General features: G+C 39.0%; 1 protein-coding gene across 5 annotated transcripts; it reads right to left on the bottom strand.

Annotated features, from left to right (window-relative positions):
- Positions 1–4,852: 4,852 nt before the first annotated feature.
- On the bottom strand, positions 4,853–23,124 carry LOC102222227 (BTB/POZ domain-containing protein KCTD5-like). Of its 5 annotated transcripts, none has more exons than XM_023341486.1 (7): positions 22,656–23,123; positions 12,796–12,904; positions 11,418–11,509; positions 9,673–9,822; positions 7,826–7,951; positions 6,527–6,662; positions 4,853–5,366 (listed from the first exon to the last, which is right to left on the bottom strand). In XM_023341486.1, the coding sequence occupies exons 1-6, from the start codon at positions 23,001–23,003 to the stop codon at positions 6,567–6,569; spliced, it is 921 nt and encodes a 306-aa protein (XP_023197254.1). In that variant the 5' UTR covers positions 23,004–23,123; the 3' UTR covers positions 4,853–5,366; positions 6,527–6,566. The 5 variants fall into 5 exon arrangements, with proteins under 5 accessions (XP_023197254.1, XP_023197256.1, XP_023197255.1 ...); XM_023341488.1 differs by having other exon boundaries at positions 9,721–9,822; positions 22,656–23,120; XM_023341487.1 differs by having other exon boundaries at positions 9,673–9,819; positions 22,656–23,115.
- Positions 23,125–23,278: the final 154 nt, after the last annotated feature.

The raw sequence follows: 23,278 nt of genomic DNA, 5'->3' as shown, positions 1-23,278 counted from the left end.
CATGATATTTAATTACTATTAGAACGGCCGGCAGGCCGCAGCCTTTGCACACACCAACACTACATTCCCCACAATGCAACGGTAGCCCGCAAAGTCACGGCAGTGACCACAAGCGGCTTCATTGTTCATCAGCAATCAGAGCAGAGATCAGCTTTCAGGTACCCCCCTCCTCAAAAATGGCTAAACGTAACGTGGCCGCTGAGAACCAGTGGCACAAAAGGTGGCTATGCCCAGTATGCCCAGTATGCAACGCAAAAACGATGTGGGATTTTTTTTCTAGTCAGCATTTTATGTATTTAACCGCTGCTTGTGCATGAAATGATCGATAACAGAGGAACAGCGCTGATCAGGCGCGCCGCCCCTACAGGCAGCTTGAGGCGCGTTTTTTCTTTTCTTTTAAATTTGTAGTAAAGCCTCGACAACAGGGAGCTAAAGATGTGGCGCAGAAAAAACTCTGGGGCACAAAACTGAAGAGGGGGAGGATAAAGATGTTGGAGAGACGAAGAAAAGCTTTTCAAAGTGGCTGAAAGACAGAAGGTAAGAAATGTCAGAGTATCAACTAGAGAGTTAAATATTCAGGTTAGCTTAAGCTAGGCTACAATGACAGGTTGTTGTATTGAACCAAAACGGGACGCGATTTATTCCGTATTGCTATAAATATCTGATAGACGCACCTACCACACACCTCAACAATAAGTGTTAAGGTCAGCTAAGTTGTCATTGCGACCCCTCCCCACGAACCGACGCTGTTGTCACGGTTGCTTAGAGACGGACACTGCGCAGCCGCAGTGAGCTGCTATCAACCCGCGTCTTTCTAAAATGTCCGCCGATACTGGACCGTCCCTAGCAGTAAAACCTCTGGCAAAAATACAGACGGTAGCGGGAAGACGCACATTTCAGGCTAAACAATTATAGTAATGTTTAATAGGGACATTAAAAAATGTGTGTGATGTGAAATCTTAGATATCTGTGTGATATCAGACAGAATGGGTCAGGAGAGGAACCGCAGACCCGTCAGAACCTACAGAACCAGACATCAGTCTCTTCATCCCTCAATCATTTCCTGAGACCGAAAAATAATATAAATGGCAATTTAAAAGAACAAATCATAAACATAGATTAATAGTAAATATATAAATGTTTTCCTTGAGGTTACTGACAGAGCCATAACAAAATATTGCTTTATTCTTTTAATGTTCAGAACATGCAATTTTTATTTGAAGGAAGTTTGTTTTTGTCTGTTTGCCTTTTGAAAAAATGTTTTCACTTGAAATTACTGACAGATCCATAAGAAAATATTGGTTTATTCATTTAATTATTAAATATACACTGTGTTAGGTCTTGGTTCAATAGGCTATGTGCAATCATTTCTATATGTTTTAATAAACTTATAATAATAATAATTTGGTTTTTTGGCCCTCGGTGTATTTGACTTTGACATCCCTGCTGTACATGATTGGATCATAACAGCCTTCCATAGGAGGAAATGATTTAAAAAAGCATCTCAATCCAAAGAAATGTTTTATTTTTGTATACAACAGTGACAGTCAACAGTAAATAATAATAATAATAAAAATAGAAGTAACTTCCTGTTGGAAGATGAAGAGTTGTTCAGATGAAGTTAAAACAGCCTGTACAGATTCATCGGTACATTTCATGTGTCAAATTGTTTCAGAAAATATTTCACTGCTCTGATGAAACAAAGTCCAAATGTTTCAGCCTCGTGTTTCTGAGTTTTCACCAGAATATTCAAAGTGCAACACTAGGTGGCGCTCTTTGCATCAGAAGCTGCATGAAAACGGTGAAAAACAGCAACAGGAATGATGCCGACCATGAAGGGCATCCACAGCAACAGGAGCATCTCAGTAAACATTTCAAAATAACTTCCTTCAAAATACAAACTTATTTAGATTTGTTACAAAAACTTGTTGATTCTGGCTCAAATCTGAATATTTTTTAATAAAAAGTTTTTAAATTTCTGCCCAAATTTTTTTTCTTCCACTCAATTTTCCATTATTTTGATCAGCCTGTTGGACATAGAAGGACGAACAGAACATTTCTGTGTTAGATTTTTAGCTGGTTTGGTGTTCCGTAATTTATGGACTATTGAACACACCTAAGTTTGAAAAGGAAATAAGAATTAAAAATCTCATAAATAGTCCACTCTTGAATATTAGCATTGTGCTTAACTTGATGTTTTCCTTTGAGTTTTTAAGATTTTTTGAAATATTTTTTCACTTTCTGTTTTTTTTTGCTCTATGACTAATAAAATTGTGGAACACAAAAACTAAAAATAGTCTTTTGTATGTAAACCTGCTGTAGTAAATCCGCACGAACATCCTAAACAAAACATTTGTTTACTTTTGTTTATTTAGCGACAGGCGATTTTCTGTGCATTAAATGTGACTGGAAATGTTTAAACATTAGGATTTAAACAGTTAAATCATGTTTAAAATATCAGAAATTAAGTTTTTTTAAACATATTAATCATATTTTCATGTAAAAAAAACTTAGTCTGGAAAGTAATATTCCTATTTAAATGAATTTACACTTGAACTATGTAACTATGTGCAACAAATCCATATCAGTTTGACTTTCTGAATGTAACTGCTTCAGTAGATTATTGGTTTATTGAGATGCACCGGCTTAATCCGGAAGGAAGAACATTCATGTAAACTAATCAGAAAACCTGATGGTCATCGTTTCAAATAGAAAATAATCAAAACTCATAAAAACCTCAACCATACACACAAAAAATAAAAACCAAACATTCAAAATAAACCAAAACAAAGCTGTCCTGTCCACATTTCATCAGAATAATGTAGAGAAGCAACTAACCCTGCCTGTCAGACATGTTGGGTCGGGCTTCCTGCTTTAACTCAAGGCACTGGATGATCCGAGTCAAAAAGGCCGGGAGAAACAAAGATGGCCGCCGCTCTGTTTGAAACAAACCACTACGGACGCACCGACTGGAAAACTTGGGCCGATATAAATATTATGATATTTGCCAATAAATAATCCTCTGTTGCATCAGCGTCACATGACCCGATAAATATCGGCCCAGTTTCACTCATCGGACCGATACAATAAAAAATGACCAACAGACAATTTTTATTTACTCCTTAAAGTTGAACTATTCTAAGGTTTATTGGTTTACTGGAGCTCTGAACTGATCTACCAACACAAAGACGGTTTTAAATCTCGATTGTCTCTAACGGGAGATTTTAATGTAATCATTTCTCAGTTTACAGGAAACAACTTCCTGTAGATTAAAAACGCTTTTAAAAGCGTCTTTTTAATCATTGATTTGTTGTATTTACAAAGTGAGCTTTTTGTTGTAGTTTACGATTTGTCCACAACATACAACAGCATATTATGACCATAGTAGACAGAAAAAAGACGAGTTAATTTATGCAACAAGAATATCAGAAATTTTCAAATTAAAAAAGGTAATTTGCTTGAAAATCCTAAAAATTTTAAATTAATCTCAGAACTTTTTAAGAGAAAAAATTGAATTTCTGAGATTAAGTACCAACAATGGCCCCAATATGCTGTGTTCTCCTGTCCATACACACCTACACACACTTCGTCTATGAACTGAGGAAGACCATCTGATCGCTGCTCATTTGGTCTCATGTCTTTATGATTTGGACTTTAATGCAACTTCAAGTAATCAAAAAACTGTTCAAATATTTTCCCATTTATCAAACAAGAAGCTAAACATGGAGGCAGAACGGAAACCTGTGTTTCCATTTCCATAACAAATGTGTGCAAAACTTTTTTGATATTCCATTAATGTTGAAAAACACAATTTTGCAATTGCTGTGTTTCTATTAAAGAATAAATGAAATGAAAATCACATGAATAAGTTGTTGGTGTGATAAGTCATTAAAAAGCCTGGCTGTAAACACCTGATGAGATGATCATCATCCATCAGCCAATCAGAGGAGACTCTGCCATCTTATTCTGCCATTTCCATTCACCATATAATTGTGCAATTTAATATTTGAAAATAAATTTGCTTAATGGAAACACTCCAATTAAAAAACAAAAAGTTTCCTGCATTTAAATTGGTTCATTTTGCAAAACTGTAAGGAAACTATTTTTTTTCACATCACATGATGAACAACGGGATGTTACTACTGCCGGAAACGATGAAGAAAACAGGATGATGGCGTCTTTCTAATGACTTAACTCGTTTCCAATGCAAATGTGTGCAAACTTTTGTTATTCCGCTAATGTAAAAGAAAAAACAATTTTGTAATTACGCTGTTTCTATTAAATAAGAAATTCAATTTAAATCACATGAATAGTTTTGTTCATGCGATAATTCGTTAAAATCCTGCTGCACCATCATCGTAGAACTACTTCCTCTTGTCTTTGTTGTTTCTGGCAGTAGTAACATCCTGTTGATCATGCGAACAAAGCGTTTCCAATACAGTTTTATGAAATACATTAATTTTGATACAGTTTAAAAACCTCATCATAGTACAACAACTTTTAATTAAAAAACGCAATTTTTTCCCCAAAATTGTCAAGAGTCCATAAAGCAAATTTATTTTCATAATTTCAATTGGTGAAAGTTTATGGTTAATGGAAACACAGTTAATACTCCACTAGTGTCAAAAAAAATTAATTACTGTGTTTCCATTAAATAAGAAATTAAAATCTGCTGCATCATCATCCTCCAACCACTTCCTGTCGTCTTCTTTGTCGTTTCCGGCAGTAGTAACATCTGGTTGTTGGTCATGTGACTCATGATGTGAAAAGTGTTTCCATTACATTTATGAAAAACAACCTCGTCCTAACATGTTTTTTTTTAATCTGTGTTTCCATTACACAGATTTATTTCTATAATTTCAATTTGCGTATTTTTATTGCTAATGGAAACGCAGCTCGTCTCGTCTCCTCCATCTTGTTTTTTGTATTACAGCTGAAACAAAGCGATTATCCTGAACGGGTTTGTTTACTTTTCTATCTGCCGTCTGAATAAAAACAGGAAGTGCTGCCTCCGTCACTGGGGGGAGGAAGGATGGAGAACTGACAGACGCCACAGTGGGACGTGTCAGGGTCCAGACGCTGCCTGTCAGCAGCTGCACAGCGGGTCAGAACCGCGGGTCAGAGCTGACCTCTGACCTCCAGCTGGCTGTGGGTCTTTGGTTGTGACTTACTAAGCTCTGTTGTTTCTGTGTGAAATGATTGGATGACGATTCGTTGCTACAGCTGAGTAGGATTGTTCTGCGTCTTGATGAAATGAGGTCCGGGTTCTGACGGTGGTCCGCTGATGACACTCGGAGGGGGAGGGGCTTAGGAATAGGTCTGGGGGGGCGGCGCTCCTACATGCGGGACCCGTGGATCTGGAAAAGCTGCAAAACAAAAGCAAAACAGCAGGTTCTGTTACAGTAAGCTGGTTACCATGGCGACGGGACAGAATCACTCGGTTAGGTCTGAGCTGCAATGGCTGAGCTGACGACGATGATGATGATGAAGGCGTGAAGCTACCAACTAGTTTATGACATGAAGGTGAAGATTTCATACGTGTTGCTGCAGAAACGTCAGGAACGCTAAGAACCAACCAATCAATCAGTTTAATCTGAGTCTAATCTGAGATTAGCAAGCAGCCAGCAGGGCTGGCAGGATTTCAGATATTTAATCAAAAAACTAATCAATAATTGTCTATCGATAATTAGTTTTTTCGTTTTAAATATCAGAGGATATTCTATATATTGAATAGTCTATCAGATAATCTACTGATATCTATTGATATTTATCACGTGTCTATAGCAATATATTTTTATTGATGTACCGTCCAGCGCTGCGTCAGTGACGGAAAAGTCGGATAAAATGCGACGTGACGTCAGAAACTGTCGTATATAATTAATCTGGAACAGATCGGAATCGGACCGTCCACCATCTTGTTTCCATCTGGTGAAACAGGAAGTTGCTCTCAGCGTCTTCAGAGGTTTTTGTGTCGTTTCCTTCAGTGGTTCTTGGTGCAGCGCCCCCACAGGCCAGGAGGGGAACAGGCTGGTCTGACTCAGAACCACAGCAGCTGGAGGTGGAGCAGATGATGGAATTCTGGTTCCAGTAGAACCGGGTCGACCGGACCATCAGGGGGAAACACACGACTGATGAACAATCATTTTGCAACAGTAAATCGACTGGACGGCTGGAATCCTTTCTAATTTCTGACAGATTTCAGCTTTCTGACTTTTTGCTCCTGGTTTTTAACGTCTTTCCAACTTCTTACCCATTAATTTGTTTATGGACTGATTTGCTTTGTGTATTTGGCTAGAAATATTTAAACAAGGTCCTATGTGAATCAGTACTCTGTTATATGGTAAGGGAAATGAGTTCCAGTTAACGAATTGAAACAGAATGAGCCATTAGCTAATTGTTCTGGTTTGTTATTTCAGAAACCTGATCTGGTGTCCAGAGGCTCCTGCGTCTCTGCAGACGTACAAACACATAAACACATTAATCGAGCAGATCTGGGCGCTAACACGTCCTCTGCTCGGTTTCTCACCCATTCCCGCCTCCCTTTGGTACAAAGAAACATGACTCGCTCATTCTCTCAGCCACTCATTCGCCGTGGTTTCTCTTCCTCCCTCCGCCTCCTCCTCTTCCTCCTTGGCTGCTTCCTCCTCCTGCGTCTCCAGTGGCTTGATTCAGGCATGAGGGAAGGAAGAGGAAAAAAGGAGAGGAAAAAAAAAGCGAGACAAAAAAATAATAAAATGTAAATGTTGATGAGCGTCAGAAAGGGTCGAGTGGGATGCTGGGAGATACATACAGAATGATATGCATCAATATTTTCAAGTTGGAGGGAAACAGCTGATGATGGATGGGAGGAGAAGCAGAGCTGTGAGGATGAGTCTGAGTGACATTTTGAGGCGAGTGACATTTGATGCATGGCGTAGGATCAAAGCACACTAGAGGAGAAGGCCTCCTTCTCTCTCATCCATCCATCTTTACAGCCAGAGATGCAAACAATCCACCTAATATTTATTATCGAGTAATGATTTATTAGAATAAAATTAGCTCAAATTGATTGACTAATAACGTAACATTAGAGCTTTTTGGTGCTGTAGTTTGGCCGCCATCCAGCAGAGGGCACCGCTGGTCACCCTGAACCGGAGCCAGTTGATACAAAATGGCGGAGAGATCCCAAAGCGAAAAGTAGAAACGGTCCAAACAAAGTTCGGTGTGGGATGGAAAATGCACTTTATGCGGTTCTGTTTTCAAATCTTAACGCTTGACAAGCTCCGCAAGTTATCAATTTAAAAAGTACTGGTTTGCTGCGAAGGCGAGAAAGTGATGATGCCAGAAAAACAGAAAATTAGGACGGCAGAGAAACTGACGTAACGATAAGAAGCACGGCTGACTTTGAGAGCTGTCTGTGTAATAATGTTAGAAAACAAATTTCTATTTATTTAGTCGGTATTTAACACAGCTAAACAAAAATGTTAACATTTTACGACCTGGTATTTGGGCCATACTGAGAAAAAGTAAGTACGAGAATAAAGTTATAATATTAAGAGAAAGAAAGTCTAAATATTATGACTATATTTTCTTTATTATTTTATTCTTAGCTTGGCGTTAATACTCCATCTTGAAGACCTACAGTATGTTGTAAATCCAGCATATTATAAAAATGTAGCCCTTTATGTTAAGGGATCCATTAACATAAAGGGCTACATTAAAATGGCCACTTAATAATTAATTATTAATTGATCGATAAGACAAAGCTACTTTAGAGAAACGGATTAATCGATCATTTGCATCTCTTGCTTGAAGCGACTTTAGTCGCTGGGTTTCGGTCGGTCACCTTGGTTTTGTGGCTCTGCTCGGTTCCCAGACCCGACCCGGGCGTGTGGAGCTCCTTGGAAACGACGCAGAGGAACTCGGCCTGGTCCTCCGTCCCGTAGCTGTAGGAGGAGCCGATGTTCACCATCTGCAGGAGGAGCAAGGGGAGGAGGAGACAGCGTGGTGGTCAGGCGGGGTTAGAGTCAGGAACCGCAGGCTGAGAGGACTAAAACTTTAAAAGCAGAAAAAGTGTTGGAGCTCATGCAGGGTGGCGTTTTAGGGAGGAAGGGGGTCGGTGGAGGTTCTGGTAGCGGCAGCAGCATGCTGTGGAGCGGGGAGGCGAAGCAAAGCGACAGGAGAAGAGAACCTACAGCTGGTTTATTTAGGAGCAACGTTCACCTGGAAACTGTCTGCATGCTGCAGTTAACGATTAATCCATTACTAAACCAGTTGACTATTATTTCAATAATTGATTAATCATGATTAATCGTTTCAGCCCTGGTTTATGGTTGTTTTTTTAAAGGCTGCTGCCATCTGTACAATGAGACAATAATGTTCAAACTGCAGACGCTTTGAAAACTAACTAACTGATTTATAAGTGGGACAAAACATACCGGGAAAAATGTCGAAACTGTTTGAGAAAACTGCTTCTGAAAAAATATCACTCATGTTAACAAGTGACAGAAAGGTTTGATTCTTATCACTAAACTGTTACTGTATTTAGTCCCATTTTCAAATATGGTGACATTTATTGACTTTCATAAATCTAACAGTGGAGGAAAGAGGTAAAATAAATTTGGGAACAATACCGTCAAGTTTTTGGAGTTTCAGACATAAATGTTAATTTTTTGTTGTGACCATAAATCAAAAATTTTATAAAAACAATTCCACGCTAAATTTCCACTCCCAGTGTCTAAACTTACTGAAAGCTTGGATAACAGAGTATCTGCTGTTCCTTACAGAACAAAGCAAAGCAATCCACACCGAATCAATGCAGGATTGGCTGCTAACAACTACGAGAAGCGAAACGACAGACTGAGTGGTTTCAGTCATCAGTCTGAGTTTCCAGGAAACACATTTAGATGGAGAGGAAGCCTCAGTCGTCATATAAATGTGAACTTATGGCAAGCTGTTTGTGTATCTACTCAATATCCTGCATAGGAGCTCATTTCTACCAGATCTTAGGCTTTAATAACTTAGAAAATATCACTCTTAACCAGAGGTGGGTGGAGTAAGAGTAGCTCTACTTCAACATGTTTTACTCAAGTAAAAGTAAAAAATTGGGCAGAGTACCCAAAAAATTACTCAAGAGTAAAAAAGTATTTGGCAAAAAATCTACTCAAGTTCTGAGTAACTGATCAAATGATCAATCATTTAATATTTAAACATTATATCATCAGACAGACCAAAATATAAAGTGAAAATTTTGGAAAAAGAAAATTTTTCAAAATCAGTTTCTTTCAATAAAAAACTTCTGAAACTTTAACAGAAACTGCGGGCGAGTTTCTGGTGGGTTTTAATTAAAACATGTTTGTTTTTCATTCAGTGGGAAGAAAATCCAGAAATTTTACTCAAGAGAAGAAATACTTCATAAAATTATTCAAGTAAAAGTAAAAATACTTCTAAAAGTAAATTTAAAAAAAAGTTACTCAAGCAAATGTAACTGAGTAAATGTAACTAGTTACTACCCAACTCTGGGATTAACCAGCGCCACCTAGTGTTCAAACAGCAGCACAGAAACGACCTGCAGTTAAACCTCAGTTTCTGACTCATCTGTTTGTTTTCCAGCTTTAGTTTGAGGAGTGCAGAGAGCAGGGCAGAGGTCAGGGGTCAAACTGAGGGGTCAGCAGCAGCGTGAGTCCAACCCACAGTCCAGAGCAGTCCGGTGCGGGGCTTTCTGCAGGCGCGCACGCTGACCTGCTCAAACTTCCAGCCGTCTGACATGGTGGAGACCATCTGGGTCAGCTCCTCCTCCTGGCACTGCAGAACCCGGTACACGTGTTTGGGTGGTACCTGCTGCTGGGGGAGAGGGAGGGGGGGGACAGGTGAGACAGAGAAACAACCCAAAACACAACTGATGAAGATCATTAAAGCTGACAAGCCCTAAAAATGTCCGGGAGCAAAAATAAATGATCACAAATTTAATTCTTTGAAAGAGATTTTTTTTCACCAATGGCTCCTTGAACTTCCAAAGCTCAGGGCGGCCATCTTGTTTGACAAACATGTTTTACAGCTTCTGTTTATTTGGACTTTGAATTCAGGCCAATTCTACAACAAAATATAATAATTATAAAGATTTTTTTCTTTTTTGATCAGAAGGATGCAAGTTATCAATGAATAAATTAAGTTTATTAGAACATCACATTTCAACAACAAGGCAGTTCATAGTGCCATCAATAAAATCATCCTCACTCCTCTGATATGTTGGTCAAGGTTTCATTCATTATGATTTAAAAGCAGAGCAGAACTCAGAGTTTCAGCTGTTTTGCAGATTTTGGGAAGTTTGTTCCAGATTTGTGGTGCATAGAAGCTGAATGCTGGAGTTATTTACAAAATAAACGTTATATGAGAACAAACAATAAGGTTGGAATAATATGAGAAAAACGTTGTAATTTTACCAGAATAAAATCATAAAATCAGGGGAATGAAGGAGTAATTTTATTAGAATGCCTTCACAAAAAATAACTAAAATTATACAAACTTTCTAAATAAAACAACTTTTTTTCTCATAACTTTAAGATGTTCTAGTAAAATTGTGCCTTTATGCTGCTAATATGACTATATTCTCGTAATTAAAAATGGTCGTAACTCATAGAAGGAAAGATTGAAAATGTTTTCTGTCATTTATTATTTTCCTTTAAAAAAGATTTTATTTCCCAGCCCAGTGAAATGAGGAGCCAAACAGGTAATGAAGTGACCAGAAGCTAAAATCCCTGAATGTTGATGTTTATCTGAGCGCAGCAGTGAGTCAGTCTCAGAGGAAGTGGGCGTTTGTTTCAGGCTTTATGTAAGACTGAGGAAGAAAAGAAAAACATTCCTGGAGAAAAGATCTTGCTTGTGAAAGAATGAACATCTAATGTTATATAACGGCTCAGTATTTAGCAGCGTTTTATTATTTATGAGCTCTAGGTGGAGTTTATGTTGCTCATTACTAAACTCAACACCAGGGGTGTCCAAAGTGTGGTCCGGGGGCCATTTTTGGCCCCTGGCTGATTTTGTGGTGGACGCAGATTAAGGCTTTTTATTTTAAATTGGGTCAGAAAGATTACAGACAAATTGAAACCTTATTGAAAGGTTTCAATAACCTTTCAATAAGGTTTCAACCTACCACCTACTTTGGTGAGACCCCACCAAAGTAGGTGGGGTCTCATTTAAAATAACCACATTTTTGCACCATTCTGTTTTTATTGCTCCAAACTGACCAACTTTTTGCTGCAATGCAAAAACAAAATCTTACCAACTATTTCTGGATTCTATTCAAATATATGAATACGTTTGAAATAAGTCAAAAGTAACTTACAGATGACCATCCAGCATGATATATGAGCTTGTTTAAAGGCAATAATTCCTTAATATTGGTGAAAGTTTTCAGAAACCTGAAGATGTGAATTTACCTGTGTGGCTTTAGAGTCTCTCTCTACGATCCGCTCCTTAATCAGCTTGATCAGCGGCGTGATGTTGTAAAACTCAGCCTCCTCCAAAACGCCTTCAAACCAGAAAACAGCAACATGAGCAACGAGCAACGCTGCAACACGAGCAACATGAACAACGAGCAACACGAGCAACATGAGCAACGCTGCAACATGAGCAACATGAACAACGAGCAACATGAGCAACACTGCAACATGAGCAACGCTGCAACATGAGCAACGCTGCAACATGAGCAGCGCTGCAACATGAGCAGCGCTGCAACATGAGCAGCGCTGCAACATGAGCAGCGCTGCAACATGAGCAGCGCTGCAACATGAACAACGAGCAACACGAGCAACGCTGCAACATGAGCAACGCTGCAACATGAGCAACATGAACAACGAGCAACACGAGCAACATGAGCAACGCTGCAACATGAGCAACATGAACAACGAGCAACATGAGCAACGCTGCAACATGAGCAACGCTGCAACGTGAGCAACGCTGCAACATGAGCAGCGCTGCAACATGAGCAACGCTGCAACATGAGCAACATGAACAACGAGCAACACGAGCAACATGAGCAACGCTGCAACATGAGCAACGCTGCAACATGAGCAACGCTGCAACATGAGCAACGCTGCAACATGAGCAGCGCTGCAACATGAGCAACGCTGCAACATGAGCAACGCTGCAACAGACGCATTAAACCCGTCTGCGTCTCGCTCAGCGGTCTGCAGCCTGAGGCTCAGAAAAACTTTGGTTTAAAATGATTATGATGTAAACATAACAAATGAAGATTTTTAGCACTGTTTCAGTCTTTTTCTTATAACAGATGCATTTAATTTTCTCTATGGAATCACTAAAAATACCAATAATCATAAATCTATTTTCTTGTCTTTGGGTTAGAAACTTTTTATTTTTATATAATATCCACAAATAAACATTTCACAAAAGAAAATGTGTCCATTGACTTTTTGCAAATGTTTAAAAATGTTTTCTTTAATTTTAAAACCTGAAAATAAAAATAAAACTGATAAATTTCCTGTATTTTTATCGGAAAACTATAAGTTCTTTTTTTTCAAGGAGTCATATTTGCAAGTTTTACTTTGGACTGTAAAGGCTGCAGATCTTCATAATATGATTAGAAAAAGATTAATATATATTACTTCGATTGTAACATGTTAAACAATGTAAATAACTACATTACTTATGCTATAGCTAGTGGTATGCTATTTGTGTGTAACATTAATATTAGCATGTTCTTACATATTAATAATATATTGCATCCAGGTAACTGAAATGAGTTCATCATATCTAGGAGGTATTTATAGTAAATCACTCTGTGGGAACATGACAGACCTTCCTCCGCCAGCTCCTTGTTGTAAACCAGCTTTCCGTGCCGTAAGTAGTTGAGGATGGGACCAAAGTAGGTGGGGTCTCTGTCGATGACGTAAGCTCCGGTCTCATCCTGAAACAGAGAAACATAAAATATTACTTTACGTAGATGGATGAATGACAGACGGATGGTAGGGTTGTATATTAATGGTTTATTAGATTAAATTTAGTTCCAATCGGTGTATTTTCTTTCAGTGTTGTAGTTAGGCCGCCATCCAGCAGAGGGCGCCGTTGGTCATCCTGTGCGGAGCCAGAGAACGAAATGGCGGACACAATTTAAGGATGGAACGAGAAACGATCCCAACAGTCCAGTTTTGAGGTAAAAATCAACTTTATGTGGTTCCGTTTTGAAATATAAACACTATAAACTCCTTAACTTTCACCTTTTAGGGCTTCGTTTATGACGGAGCAACTTTAACTCCTCATTCAATTATTACTGACGTGATACGAGGTTGAGGATGTCAGGAAAAACGTAATACGGTGGAAAAACATGATCAAAACTGATTTTAAGGCTCTCGTCAGTTAATGCACTTCATGGATAAAAGGTTTTAACATTCATTTAATAACAACATGTATTGAACATCTCTGTGTTCACAGGGAATTAAGTTTTTCACACATTTTATGGGTGGATGGTTGGATGGTTGGATGGATGGTTGGATGGATGGTTGGATGGAAGGGTTGTTGGATGGATGGTTGGATGGATGGTTGGATGCTCCTCAGTATATTTTATTCTGTTTTTCAGATTCTATTTTCTTCTTCTCTCATCTTTCCTCTGAACACCAGCCTCTATTTTTATCCCAGCAGCTGGAGGACAACTTCCTGCTGACATCGTTTCCTTCTGGAATTGTACGGACTGAACTGGAATCAACCAGCTGTACTCCAGGATCATCACTGGTTCTGCTGGTTCTGGCACTGGGTTGCTACTGATCTCTGTGAAAGCCGCCATGTTGGCTGAAATGAAGCAGGTTAGCTGATCTCACACACATCAACAATCCGTCTCCATTCTGTTGCGCCGCTGCATCCAAAACTGAACGTGCCTTCACCTTCTGTTACCTGGGAGAAAAGTGATGGTCTGAGTTTCGCCCTCGCTCTGCGTAATGACAGAGGCTGAAGTGCATTAATATTTTTCTGCTCTATATTTAGAGCTGAAGCAGTGAGAAGTCGTTCTCTCTTCATGTGACCAAATCCTTCGGCAGGCAGATAAAAACTTTTGCCTCAAGCTGCTCTTTTATTTAGAGCTTCAGCACAACAGGCGTGTTTGCAGCGTGTTGCATAACCTGGAAGAACAGATGCACACAGTCAGGTTTTCTGTTAACCTGGGATTAAATCAAACCTTTCTAGGGATTCAAAGAGATGATTATTTAAACTTTAAATGCATAAAGTAACACAAGTATTTTAAGAGCAGTACTGCAAAGTTTTTCAGACTATAAAATAAAACCACAAACACACAAAACTAAAACCAGAACTTTAACAAGTACATTTTAATTAATTACATGGATTTTACTAGCATGAGGAGTTCTCTCTGTACTGCTAAAACTAAAGCTGGCAGAAAAGGGCTTTGAATTGAAAATGTTGCTGTTTTTATGGTTTGATTAAAATGTGATTAAATAATGACAGACCATGCAAACTGTTGAGCTGCAGAAATGGAACCAAGCAGAAGTTTAGAACAGAAAAACCTGATTAGTCGGCAGAAAACGTGTTGAACGTCAACATCAGAAACAATCAACGATGTGGTTAGCTTGAGAAACTGAATGTATAAGATATGTACATTATTTAGATGATCTAAAAATCTGGGTTTTACCGATCAAGTTACAATCAGATCTGAGTTAAATAATGAATCAGGACTCGTCACATAAGATCCAGCAGTTTGTAAAGCGAAGAAACAGGGAGGAGATAAGACTCAGGAGAACAGGCTGCAGAAAACAGCCAGAAAAATTCAGAAAACAGTATAAAAAAATAATCAGAAAACAGTTTTAGAAAGAATAACTCTACCCTCGGGAGGGAATCAGTGACTCTTAGTGAGACAGGATGAGAGGATTTGACATGAAACTGGGAGGAAGGGTTCAGAAACACAGCATGTGGGATTGTTTGTGCTGAAAATCACTGTGATTAGAGAGAGAAGGGACCTGACAACACACACACACACACACACCTCCTAAATAAGCAGAGCTGCAGTGAAGGACGGGCCGGCGCTCCGTCAGCATGACTCGACAGCGTGAAAACGTCCAGAGAATCTCAGAATCAAACAGTTTGTGGTTCTGGTCGGCCCGGTTACCCCCAGCTGTTCTGATGGGAGGGGTCAGAGGTCAGAGGTTGCGGTACATCTTTAATATAACAAACCCTGGTCCGGTTCATTTGGTGAGCTGTGAACACTAATCAAACTCTGATCTGAGGTCTGGGTTCGGTTTGAAAGTGAACGCCAAGCGGGCCGGAGACTGCTCCAAAACCAGGAAGTGGACTACACTGCAGGGCATTCTGGGTAAATACAACCACACTGGTGCCATGACATTTTCCGTTTTATTTAGTTTTCCCTTCATGTTTTTTATCTTTTAGCAGTTATGAGGCACAGAAGTGAAACCTGAAACTGCTGCTGTTACCCAGCAGGTTGTTGCTAGGCAACCAATGTTGGGGGAAACGGCTAGTTACCAAGTAGGTTGTTATTATGTAACCAAAGAATGAGTGAGTTAGTTGCTACCAGCTAGTTTAGCTAAAGGTTTTCCTCTGCCTACATTTCCCAGAATGCCTGTGGTTCTGGATGTTACAAAATATTCCGTCAGCTGTATTATCTATTGATATTGATCACTTGTCTGTTATGGTATATATTATTGCTATATTTCTCCAGCTCTACTCTGAACACACAGCAGAAAGAGTTCATATCTTTAATAACCGCAGCAGGTCATGTGACTGATATCGGCCCGAATTTTCCTATCAGAGACGAATCGTTCTGGTTCAGTTATTTACTGGAAACATGATCTGAGTGACATAAATTTATTCCTGCAAAGCTGCACAAACACCACGATGACCAATGTTTGAACTAGACCTTCTGGTTTGGGGAGTTATCAGAAATGTTGATGTTTATCTTTCAGATTTTTCTAAGAATTGGTTTCTTTCATGTTTATTCAGAAATGTTTTCCATACTAGTCAGCATGAACTGAAAACTAAAACTATTTCAGGAGCAAACGCAGCAGCAGAGTAAAAAACATTTGTTTAGGAAATTAAGCCGAGAAAAAAAAAAACATGTTTTCATTTCCAGCTTTAATCTGATAAAGAGAATTTACCTGGAAAAGCAGATTATTATCAAAACTACAAACATTCGTTATAATATGACTGAAAAGTCCATTTATTTTAGCTACTTTTTAACTTTTTAAGTAAAACATTATTTAGATTACTCACACACAGATGGATGTTCAGTTGTTTTGATTTTCCACCTACAGGTAATAAAAATATATTTAAAATTTGAACATTACATCAAACCTTTAAAATGATTTTTAAAAACAGGAATGTGGGTTTAATGAAAATATGTTTAATGCTGGCTTAAAGGTTGTTGCGTTAACAGGAAATAATCAGACAAATGAGACATATAACATATAAATATGGATTATTATAATTAAAAGGAAAATAATGAAGTGTTTAACCCTCATAATTAAGCAGATCAGAACAATCAAACTAACAATAAAATCAATGCTGGTTGTTTGCTTAGGAGTTTTTGTTTCTGTCAGAAAGATAATATTTATTCATTATGTAACAATTTTCTTGCCAAACGCAGCAGAAAATGAAAAATGGCCTCCTGGTTTTACCACAGCGACGTTGAGTCGGTTTTAAATGAATGGAGCCATAAAGTCCGGCTGATTAATGGCATGGTGTTATGTACATAATGACCATTTATTTATTTTAAGAAAATAATTTTATTTACATAATTTTATTTTACCTGAATTGTTTTTTGTTTTTTTACTTTAACGGCTTGGTTTCATTTATCTTAATGATCTGATGCTGCGTAGCTTTACTGCAACCAACACGTCTCCTCAAAATGTTAAATACATTGGAAATACACGTCCAGTTTGCAAGGACCAGAAATCTCACCATAACGGAAATATAAAAAGTTCTAATGAAGCACATTGACCTGGTTGAACTCCTGCATCATTATGACGGGTTAAACTGGCCGTTACGAACTCAGATCAGATCAGAAACATGCCAAAAATTCACTAAACTTCTGATTACTGAGGATAAAGTCCAGCTTCATTCTGCTATAAACTGAGTTAGTTTTGTAATCCTGCCAGCTGTGCGCTGACTGGCGCGTCCTGCAGGTGGAAACGAGCCGCCACCGCCTCCTGGCCGGCGCCGCGTGTCCAGACACGACGGTACCGCCGGTTCAGACGTGTGCTGGAATTCACACCGACAGAAAAAACACTCAAAGTAGCTCAGATATCAAGACTTGTCTCAATGCAGCTGAGATGCTAAAATCCAACTGTGTCGCCTCACCTTGAACGCATCGCTGGAAGCAACCAGCAACTTGTTGGCATCTGTTGAGCTGGAGCTTTACTGGACGCTTTCGTGTTAGCTTAGATTAATCTATGCTCAGAAATATCAGAAAAATAATGAACAATTGTTTATATATTCAGTCTGCTGTTTCTGTCTCAACTAAATAATTTTTTTGAAGGCCACTTTTGTTTAGAGATTTCATAATCCATTTTATTTGTTTATTTATGGATATTTAAAATGTCTTCCAGGTCCAGTGTTAGAATTTAAAGTTTATTGATCTTTGAGAATGTGTTCTTATATTATTATTATTCCCATTATATTACTGGAAAATGATACTAAAACAATAATATTGTTGTTAATTGCTGTAACTTCTGGGACAATTTTTCATGCAGGAACATTTTTTATCATGTCAGGCCTAGTTAAATCCTTCCTGTTACCTGAAGCTAATATTAGCTGTTAGCGCGTCTGCCTGCTGCTGATTGGTCCAGCTCTTATCATTATTGGCTTTTCTGTTTATTAAACGTTTATGTCGACCATCAGGAAAAAATTATTGTGCAATATATGCTGCTATTGTTTTATCTCTCAGCAGTGGTCCATGATAAAATATTAAAAAAGTGTGAAGTTTGTGAATAACAGAAGGTGGTAAAACATGAAATCATGAAAGTGGGAGAAGAAAGGAAATAATGAAGGTGTCTCTGGTCAACACAGCAGGCGCCTGATGATGCATTCAGGAGAAATCTGTGCACTTGGTGCTTTTCCAGACTATTTTGGGACAGAAACCTTCAGACTCACAACACAAAGATTTTTAAACAGTTCAATAACAGACTGCAGCCAGGACAGCAAATATTTAGCAGCATTTTCATCTTATCTGGATATATTTCAGCAGAAGAACCTCTGAGTGTTTCAGATGACGGTCTGGTCTTTAGCTGGCAGCCTGGAAATCGGACCTTCCTGGTTGCTGAGTGGAAGAAACTGCAGCTAAATGCATTATCTTTGCTAAATGTAAACGCTCTTCTACTTCTAGCTGACTCACGCATCCACAGCAGCTCTCCGGATCCGTCACTCCGGCCGATCCAAAGTGTTCATTCACAGGTTAATGCTCAGAATAAAACAGATTTAAGTAAAAGCAGAGCCCATATCAAACTGAACTCGATTTGGGTTTGGAGTTCAGTTTCCGTCCCAGCAGGAGGAAAAGTCTCGTTCATCAGCTGAGCAGAAACATAAACCAGGGAAATAAAAGCATTAAACCAAAACTGAACTTGCTTCACAATAAAGTCACTAAATCCCTGCAGATGATGAGCATTACAGCCTAACCAGCCTCACGCTTAAGATGATGTTTCTCTGATAGAGGTGGAAAAACTTTGACTAAAAATCAGGAATTCAGAAAAGCAATATGATAAAAAAAAAATTTAAAAATCGCAAAATTCCTTGCAAATATGTTTAAAGCACCGGAAAATCTGTGATTTCAATCGCAAAAATTATGTAAAAATTGCAAAATCCTGGTGGGACTGAATAGAATAACATAGAAATAAGCTTTTATTGTTCCTTCACACAAATTAAAATTACCAAACCAAACCAAGAAATATGTGACTGCTTTCAAATGTACATTAAAAAACAGATGAAACTTTTGTACAACTAATAAAAATATCAGATTCACAGGAATGTGCCTCTAAGCTAATTCTCCAGATAAGTTGATTTAATTAGAGATGCAAACAATTAATTTTACTATTAATTGTTGATTAATGATTTTTTAGTTTAAAATGAGTTCCAATCAGTTAATAACATCTGCTTAAACCTTTTTGAAGTATGGTAGTTTGGCCTCCGTCCAGCAGAGGGCGCCGCTAGTCATCCAGAGGCGGAACCAGCTGTTACAGAAACAAAGATGGCGGCCGCTGCAGATAGTGAAAGTTTGTTTGGGATGCAAGATGATTTTTATGCGGTTTAGATTTTAAATATTAACGCTCAACTAACTCCTTAAGTCAGGGCTAAAAGTAATAATGTGGAAAAAACTATTTTCTGTTCATTCAGTCAGTATTTAATACAGCTGACACAAAATGCTGTTAAAATTTTATGATTTTTCGATTTTAAATCTAGCATACTAAAAAACATAGACCGTTTGGTTATAAAAAGATTCTTGATTCAAGAGAAAACTCAACTTTAGATGAACTCAATCGTTAACTTGCGTCCATAGTTTAACGTACAAAATGAGTCTGAATATTTGTGCATGAAATTGAGAATAATAGCATGGATGTGAACAATATGCTGGCTTTGAGTTTGTTGGTAGCGGTGCAGCTAATGAAAGGTGCAGCTGGTGTTTCTGCGACATATTTGTGTTTGTGAGTTTGGCGTTTTGCTGCGTCTTCAGGTTGAGCAGCAGCAGCTGAGGGTGGAGGACAGACAGCCAGGTTTCTGTTTCCACTGGAGCTGCACCGAGTCCGGCTGCTGGCTCCTGGTTCAGCTTCACATCTGGATCCAAATAATCAGATTTATCATCAAATCAAAACATTGGAGCAGATCTGTGTAAATGTCGAAAAGAGGGAATTTCTTAATGCAGGAATTTTTGAAAAACAAAACATTCCAGTTTTTATTTCTCTTTTAATTGTTGATTTTCATCATCAGGCTGAAAATGCAGCCAAAAAACAACAAGTAATTTTAATGTTTCCTGCAGCCATTAGAAATGTCGTCAGGATAAAAACTAGGGGTGGGAATATTTGACTGTATAAGGATTTGATTTATGATTTCCGTTCTGATCCGTTGGTCCAAAGCAGAACAACAAATAGACTTTAAAATGTCTTTTTCTCATTTACTAAGTTTTAAATATTAATCCATGCTTCAATGAAATTAGGCCTGCTGCAGTATTTATTTGGCAGGTTCTACTAGAATATGTTTAAAGATGATCATGAATGAAACAACATCCTGAGTTTTAACCAAAGCGATGAGCAGAACGGAGAGTTTAACACCAGATTCTGTTTCCATCATCATCATCATCATTCAGCAACCAGCAAGGTCAAGACAAACTAAACTCTCCCTGTGGTTCTGATGCAGCGGACAGAACCATTAACCTGCCGGGTTGTAAAGCTCCTTAATGATGCATGAGTTTAAGATGTTCATTTGTTTGAGTTTGTTTATAGATCTTCACTAAATGTCACTAATTATCATATTTCCTGCTGCTGCTGCGCTCTGAACTTCAGATCATCAGGTAGTTCATCTATAACGTCGTTAGATGGTCGGACTCTGCCGAGGTTTTCACCGTCAGTAGAGACATGTCGCGCTCTGTGAGCCTCATCCACATCAAAGGCTGCAGCATAAAGGAAAGGTGCAGCATTAATGAGATGCTGCAGTCCTTTCAGCGCGTTCGGCTTGCATGTGACTGGCAGACGCATAATAGGTTTCCCTCAATGTCCCCATAAGATGCCAGCTGCACGGATACCGACTGTGCAGCTCCCTGCAGAAGAGGCAGCACGTGTTCATCCATCTGAGCCCAGCTACTTACACACACACACACACACACACACACACACACACACACACACACACACACACACACACACACACACACACACACACACACACACACAGAGGAGAGAGAAACAGACTGCACACACACAATATTAGCTCACGTTCAGCCTACACAACACCAGCAGAAAACAGGGGCAATCTCTACCAATTCCACCAGTTGGTGCCGCCATGCGTGAAACTGGAGCACAACCAGTAGCTTCCCATCATCCCAGTCAACCAGAAGGCGAGTAAAGCTGCTGGATGCTGGCGCATTGAAAAACATTTAACAATTAAAACAAGGTCCATTTCCATTTGCAGGATTTATTCTTCTTCTCTTTTTTTACCAAGAACTGAATGACTAAAGTCTTCAACTTGTTTTAAAGGACATTTGTGTTTACAGAGACTTCATAAATAATTGTATTTGTTGTTTCTGTTTGTTTATTTTGAATATTTAAAATGTCTTCCAGTTCCAGTGTCAAATGTTCATTCGAATTTAAAGTTTGTTGATTTTTGTTACCAATCGTTACCATTACATTACTTAAAAATGGTTTCAAAACAACATTATTGCCGTTTATCACGATAATTTTTGTCAAAATTTGTTTATTTGACAAACCGCTCTAAATGTGAGAAAATGAAGCCGAAGAACTTCCAGTCCGGTCTATGGCGGACGGTCGCTAGTTAATGCTATTATGATAGCCATTAAAGTGACAATCACAACTATTAATTACTCAGTTTTTAGATAACTGTAACTGCATGACACAACATTCAAAAGTGACCAGGCCTGTTACGATAACTAATGGTTCTCCCAGAAGTTATTGTGATAAGCGATATTGTTGTTTTGTGACTATTCTCACATTCTCAAAGATCAATAAATTTTAAATTCTAATTAACATTTGACACTGGAAGACACTTTAAATATCCAGAATAAATAAAACAACAGACAAGATGAATTATGAAGTCTCTGCAAACAAAACTGCCCTTCAAAATAAGGGCTAGTTGAGACCAAAACTCCAGTTTTTGGTAGAAAGAGAAAAATAATAAATCATGCAGCTGAAAATGGAGCTCATTTAAATTATTATGCAATTTATTTATTGCTTATTGTGCGCAATAAATAATCAGACAAATTATTCCAAAGGTAGATCAACCTGTCAGTTTCACTTTTAAATACCAAGCATGCCGATGTGAGTGAAGCGTCTGCACAGCCTAGTGTGAGATTGAGCAAAGTTGTTATGCAAAGTAATGGAAAGTCAGTGTTTTTTTCCTGTGATAAGTGAGACTGAGAGTTCAGGTCGCATACAAAAACATTTTGTCCAGAGTTTACTTATACCAGCTGATCAGCTCCACTCTTGAGCCTTCTGTGATGTCATCCACTCAAACAGGCAACACCAAATTAGCTGGGGGCTTTATTCTTTAACGTCATGTTTTAAAAACTTTATATTTTGTAAAATCCAAACCCAGTTTTCCAGCTGCTTTTCTTCTGTCAGTTTACATCAGTTAGTGAAAAAGAAATGTGCTGCAGGATGGTACCTTTAAACTTTTAACCTCAGGTCTTCGGTTGGTGCTTTACGCTACTGGTTAACTAGCTGTGTGGTATTAACAGTTTTACTAAGAGAATGAAAACAAATCCACAGCTGATAGAGATGTGGTGATAAAACAACACTTCAAAGCCAATAAACACTCCACATATTGATAGATGTCAAATGTAAATGTTCCACAGGACCTGAACACATCACCTCTGGGAGGTCATTGAACTTTCCGTGCATTCTCTCTGCGTAACTCCTTGTTATTTTGTGTAACTATTTTGCCTCACCGCCTTCCGAGGATCAACATTTCCCGGCCGGACTCACCGTGTCGGAGTGCAGGTCCTGCTGCTGGCACAGCCGGTACAGGAACGAAGTTTGCTCCTTGAGCAAGGTCTGCCGCGTTGTGAGGAACACCGTTCCGCCGACGTTCAGCCGGACCCACTTGCCGTTGTCCCCCCCGTTGGGGTTGATGACCGAGCCGTTGCCGATGCTCTGCGCCGCCGTCCCGCCGGGTTCGGAGGCTGCGGAGGTCGCGCTCTCCCCCGCCGCCTCTTTGTCTTTGTTGTTGTTGTTATTGTTGTTGTTGCTGTTGTGGTGCTGGGTGCCGCCGAGGTGTGTGGACGGCGCAGCGCCGTCCGCCGGTTCCCGCACGTCTTCTGCGGTCGTTGCCATTTGTTGGAAACCCAGAGACACACGACGTTCAGGCGGACGAACCCGACTGCTGGCTCCGCTCCTTCTGTCCGCCAACGGCAGCGCAAGCCCCGCCCCCAAGCTGCACTAGCTAAAGCGTTAGCCATGTTAAAGCTTCCCGAAGGCAAACATTCTACTTCCGAAAATGCTCTTTCACAATAAGAGCCACATTTCCGGTTTTAGATCGTAAGGGTAACGATGTGTTTAACTATCATGACTTTCTTCTTCCAGCCAATGAAAACACGATATTCAAGATT

The sequence above is a fragment of the Xiphophorus maculatus genome, chromosome 10 (genome assembly GCF_002775205.1).
Source record: "Xiphophorus maculatus strain JP 163 A chromosome 10, X_maculatus-5.0-male, whole genome shotgun sequence".
NCBI classification, from domain to species: Eukaryota; Metazoa; Chordata; class Actinopteri; order Cyprinodontiformes; family Poeciliidae; genus Xiphophorus; species Xiphophorus maculatus.
Note: the sequence above shows the minus strand (reverse complement) of the source record. Positions and strands in the feature narration are given on the sequence as shown.

Excerpts from the sequence above, each read along its gene's own strand:
- LOC102222227 (XM_023341486.1), bottom strand. The coding sequence starts at position 23,003 with ATGGCAACGACCGCAGAAGACGTGCGGGAACCGGCGGACGGCGCTGCG. Across the intron at positions 11,510-12,795 it reads CAAGGAGCTGGCGGAGGAAG|GCGTTTTGGAGGAGGCTGAG; the intron begins GTCTGTCATGTT and ends TCTGGTTTGAAG. Across the intron at positions 6,663-7,825 it reads AGCAGAGCCACAAAACCAAG|CCACTGGAGACGCAGGAGGA; the intron begins GTGACCGACCGA and ends GCCTGAATCAAG.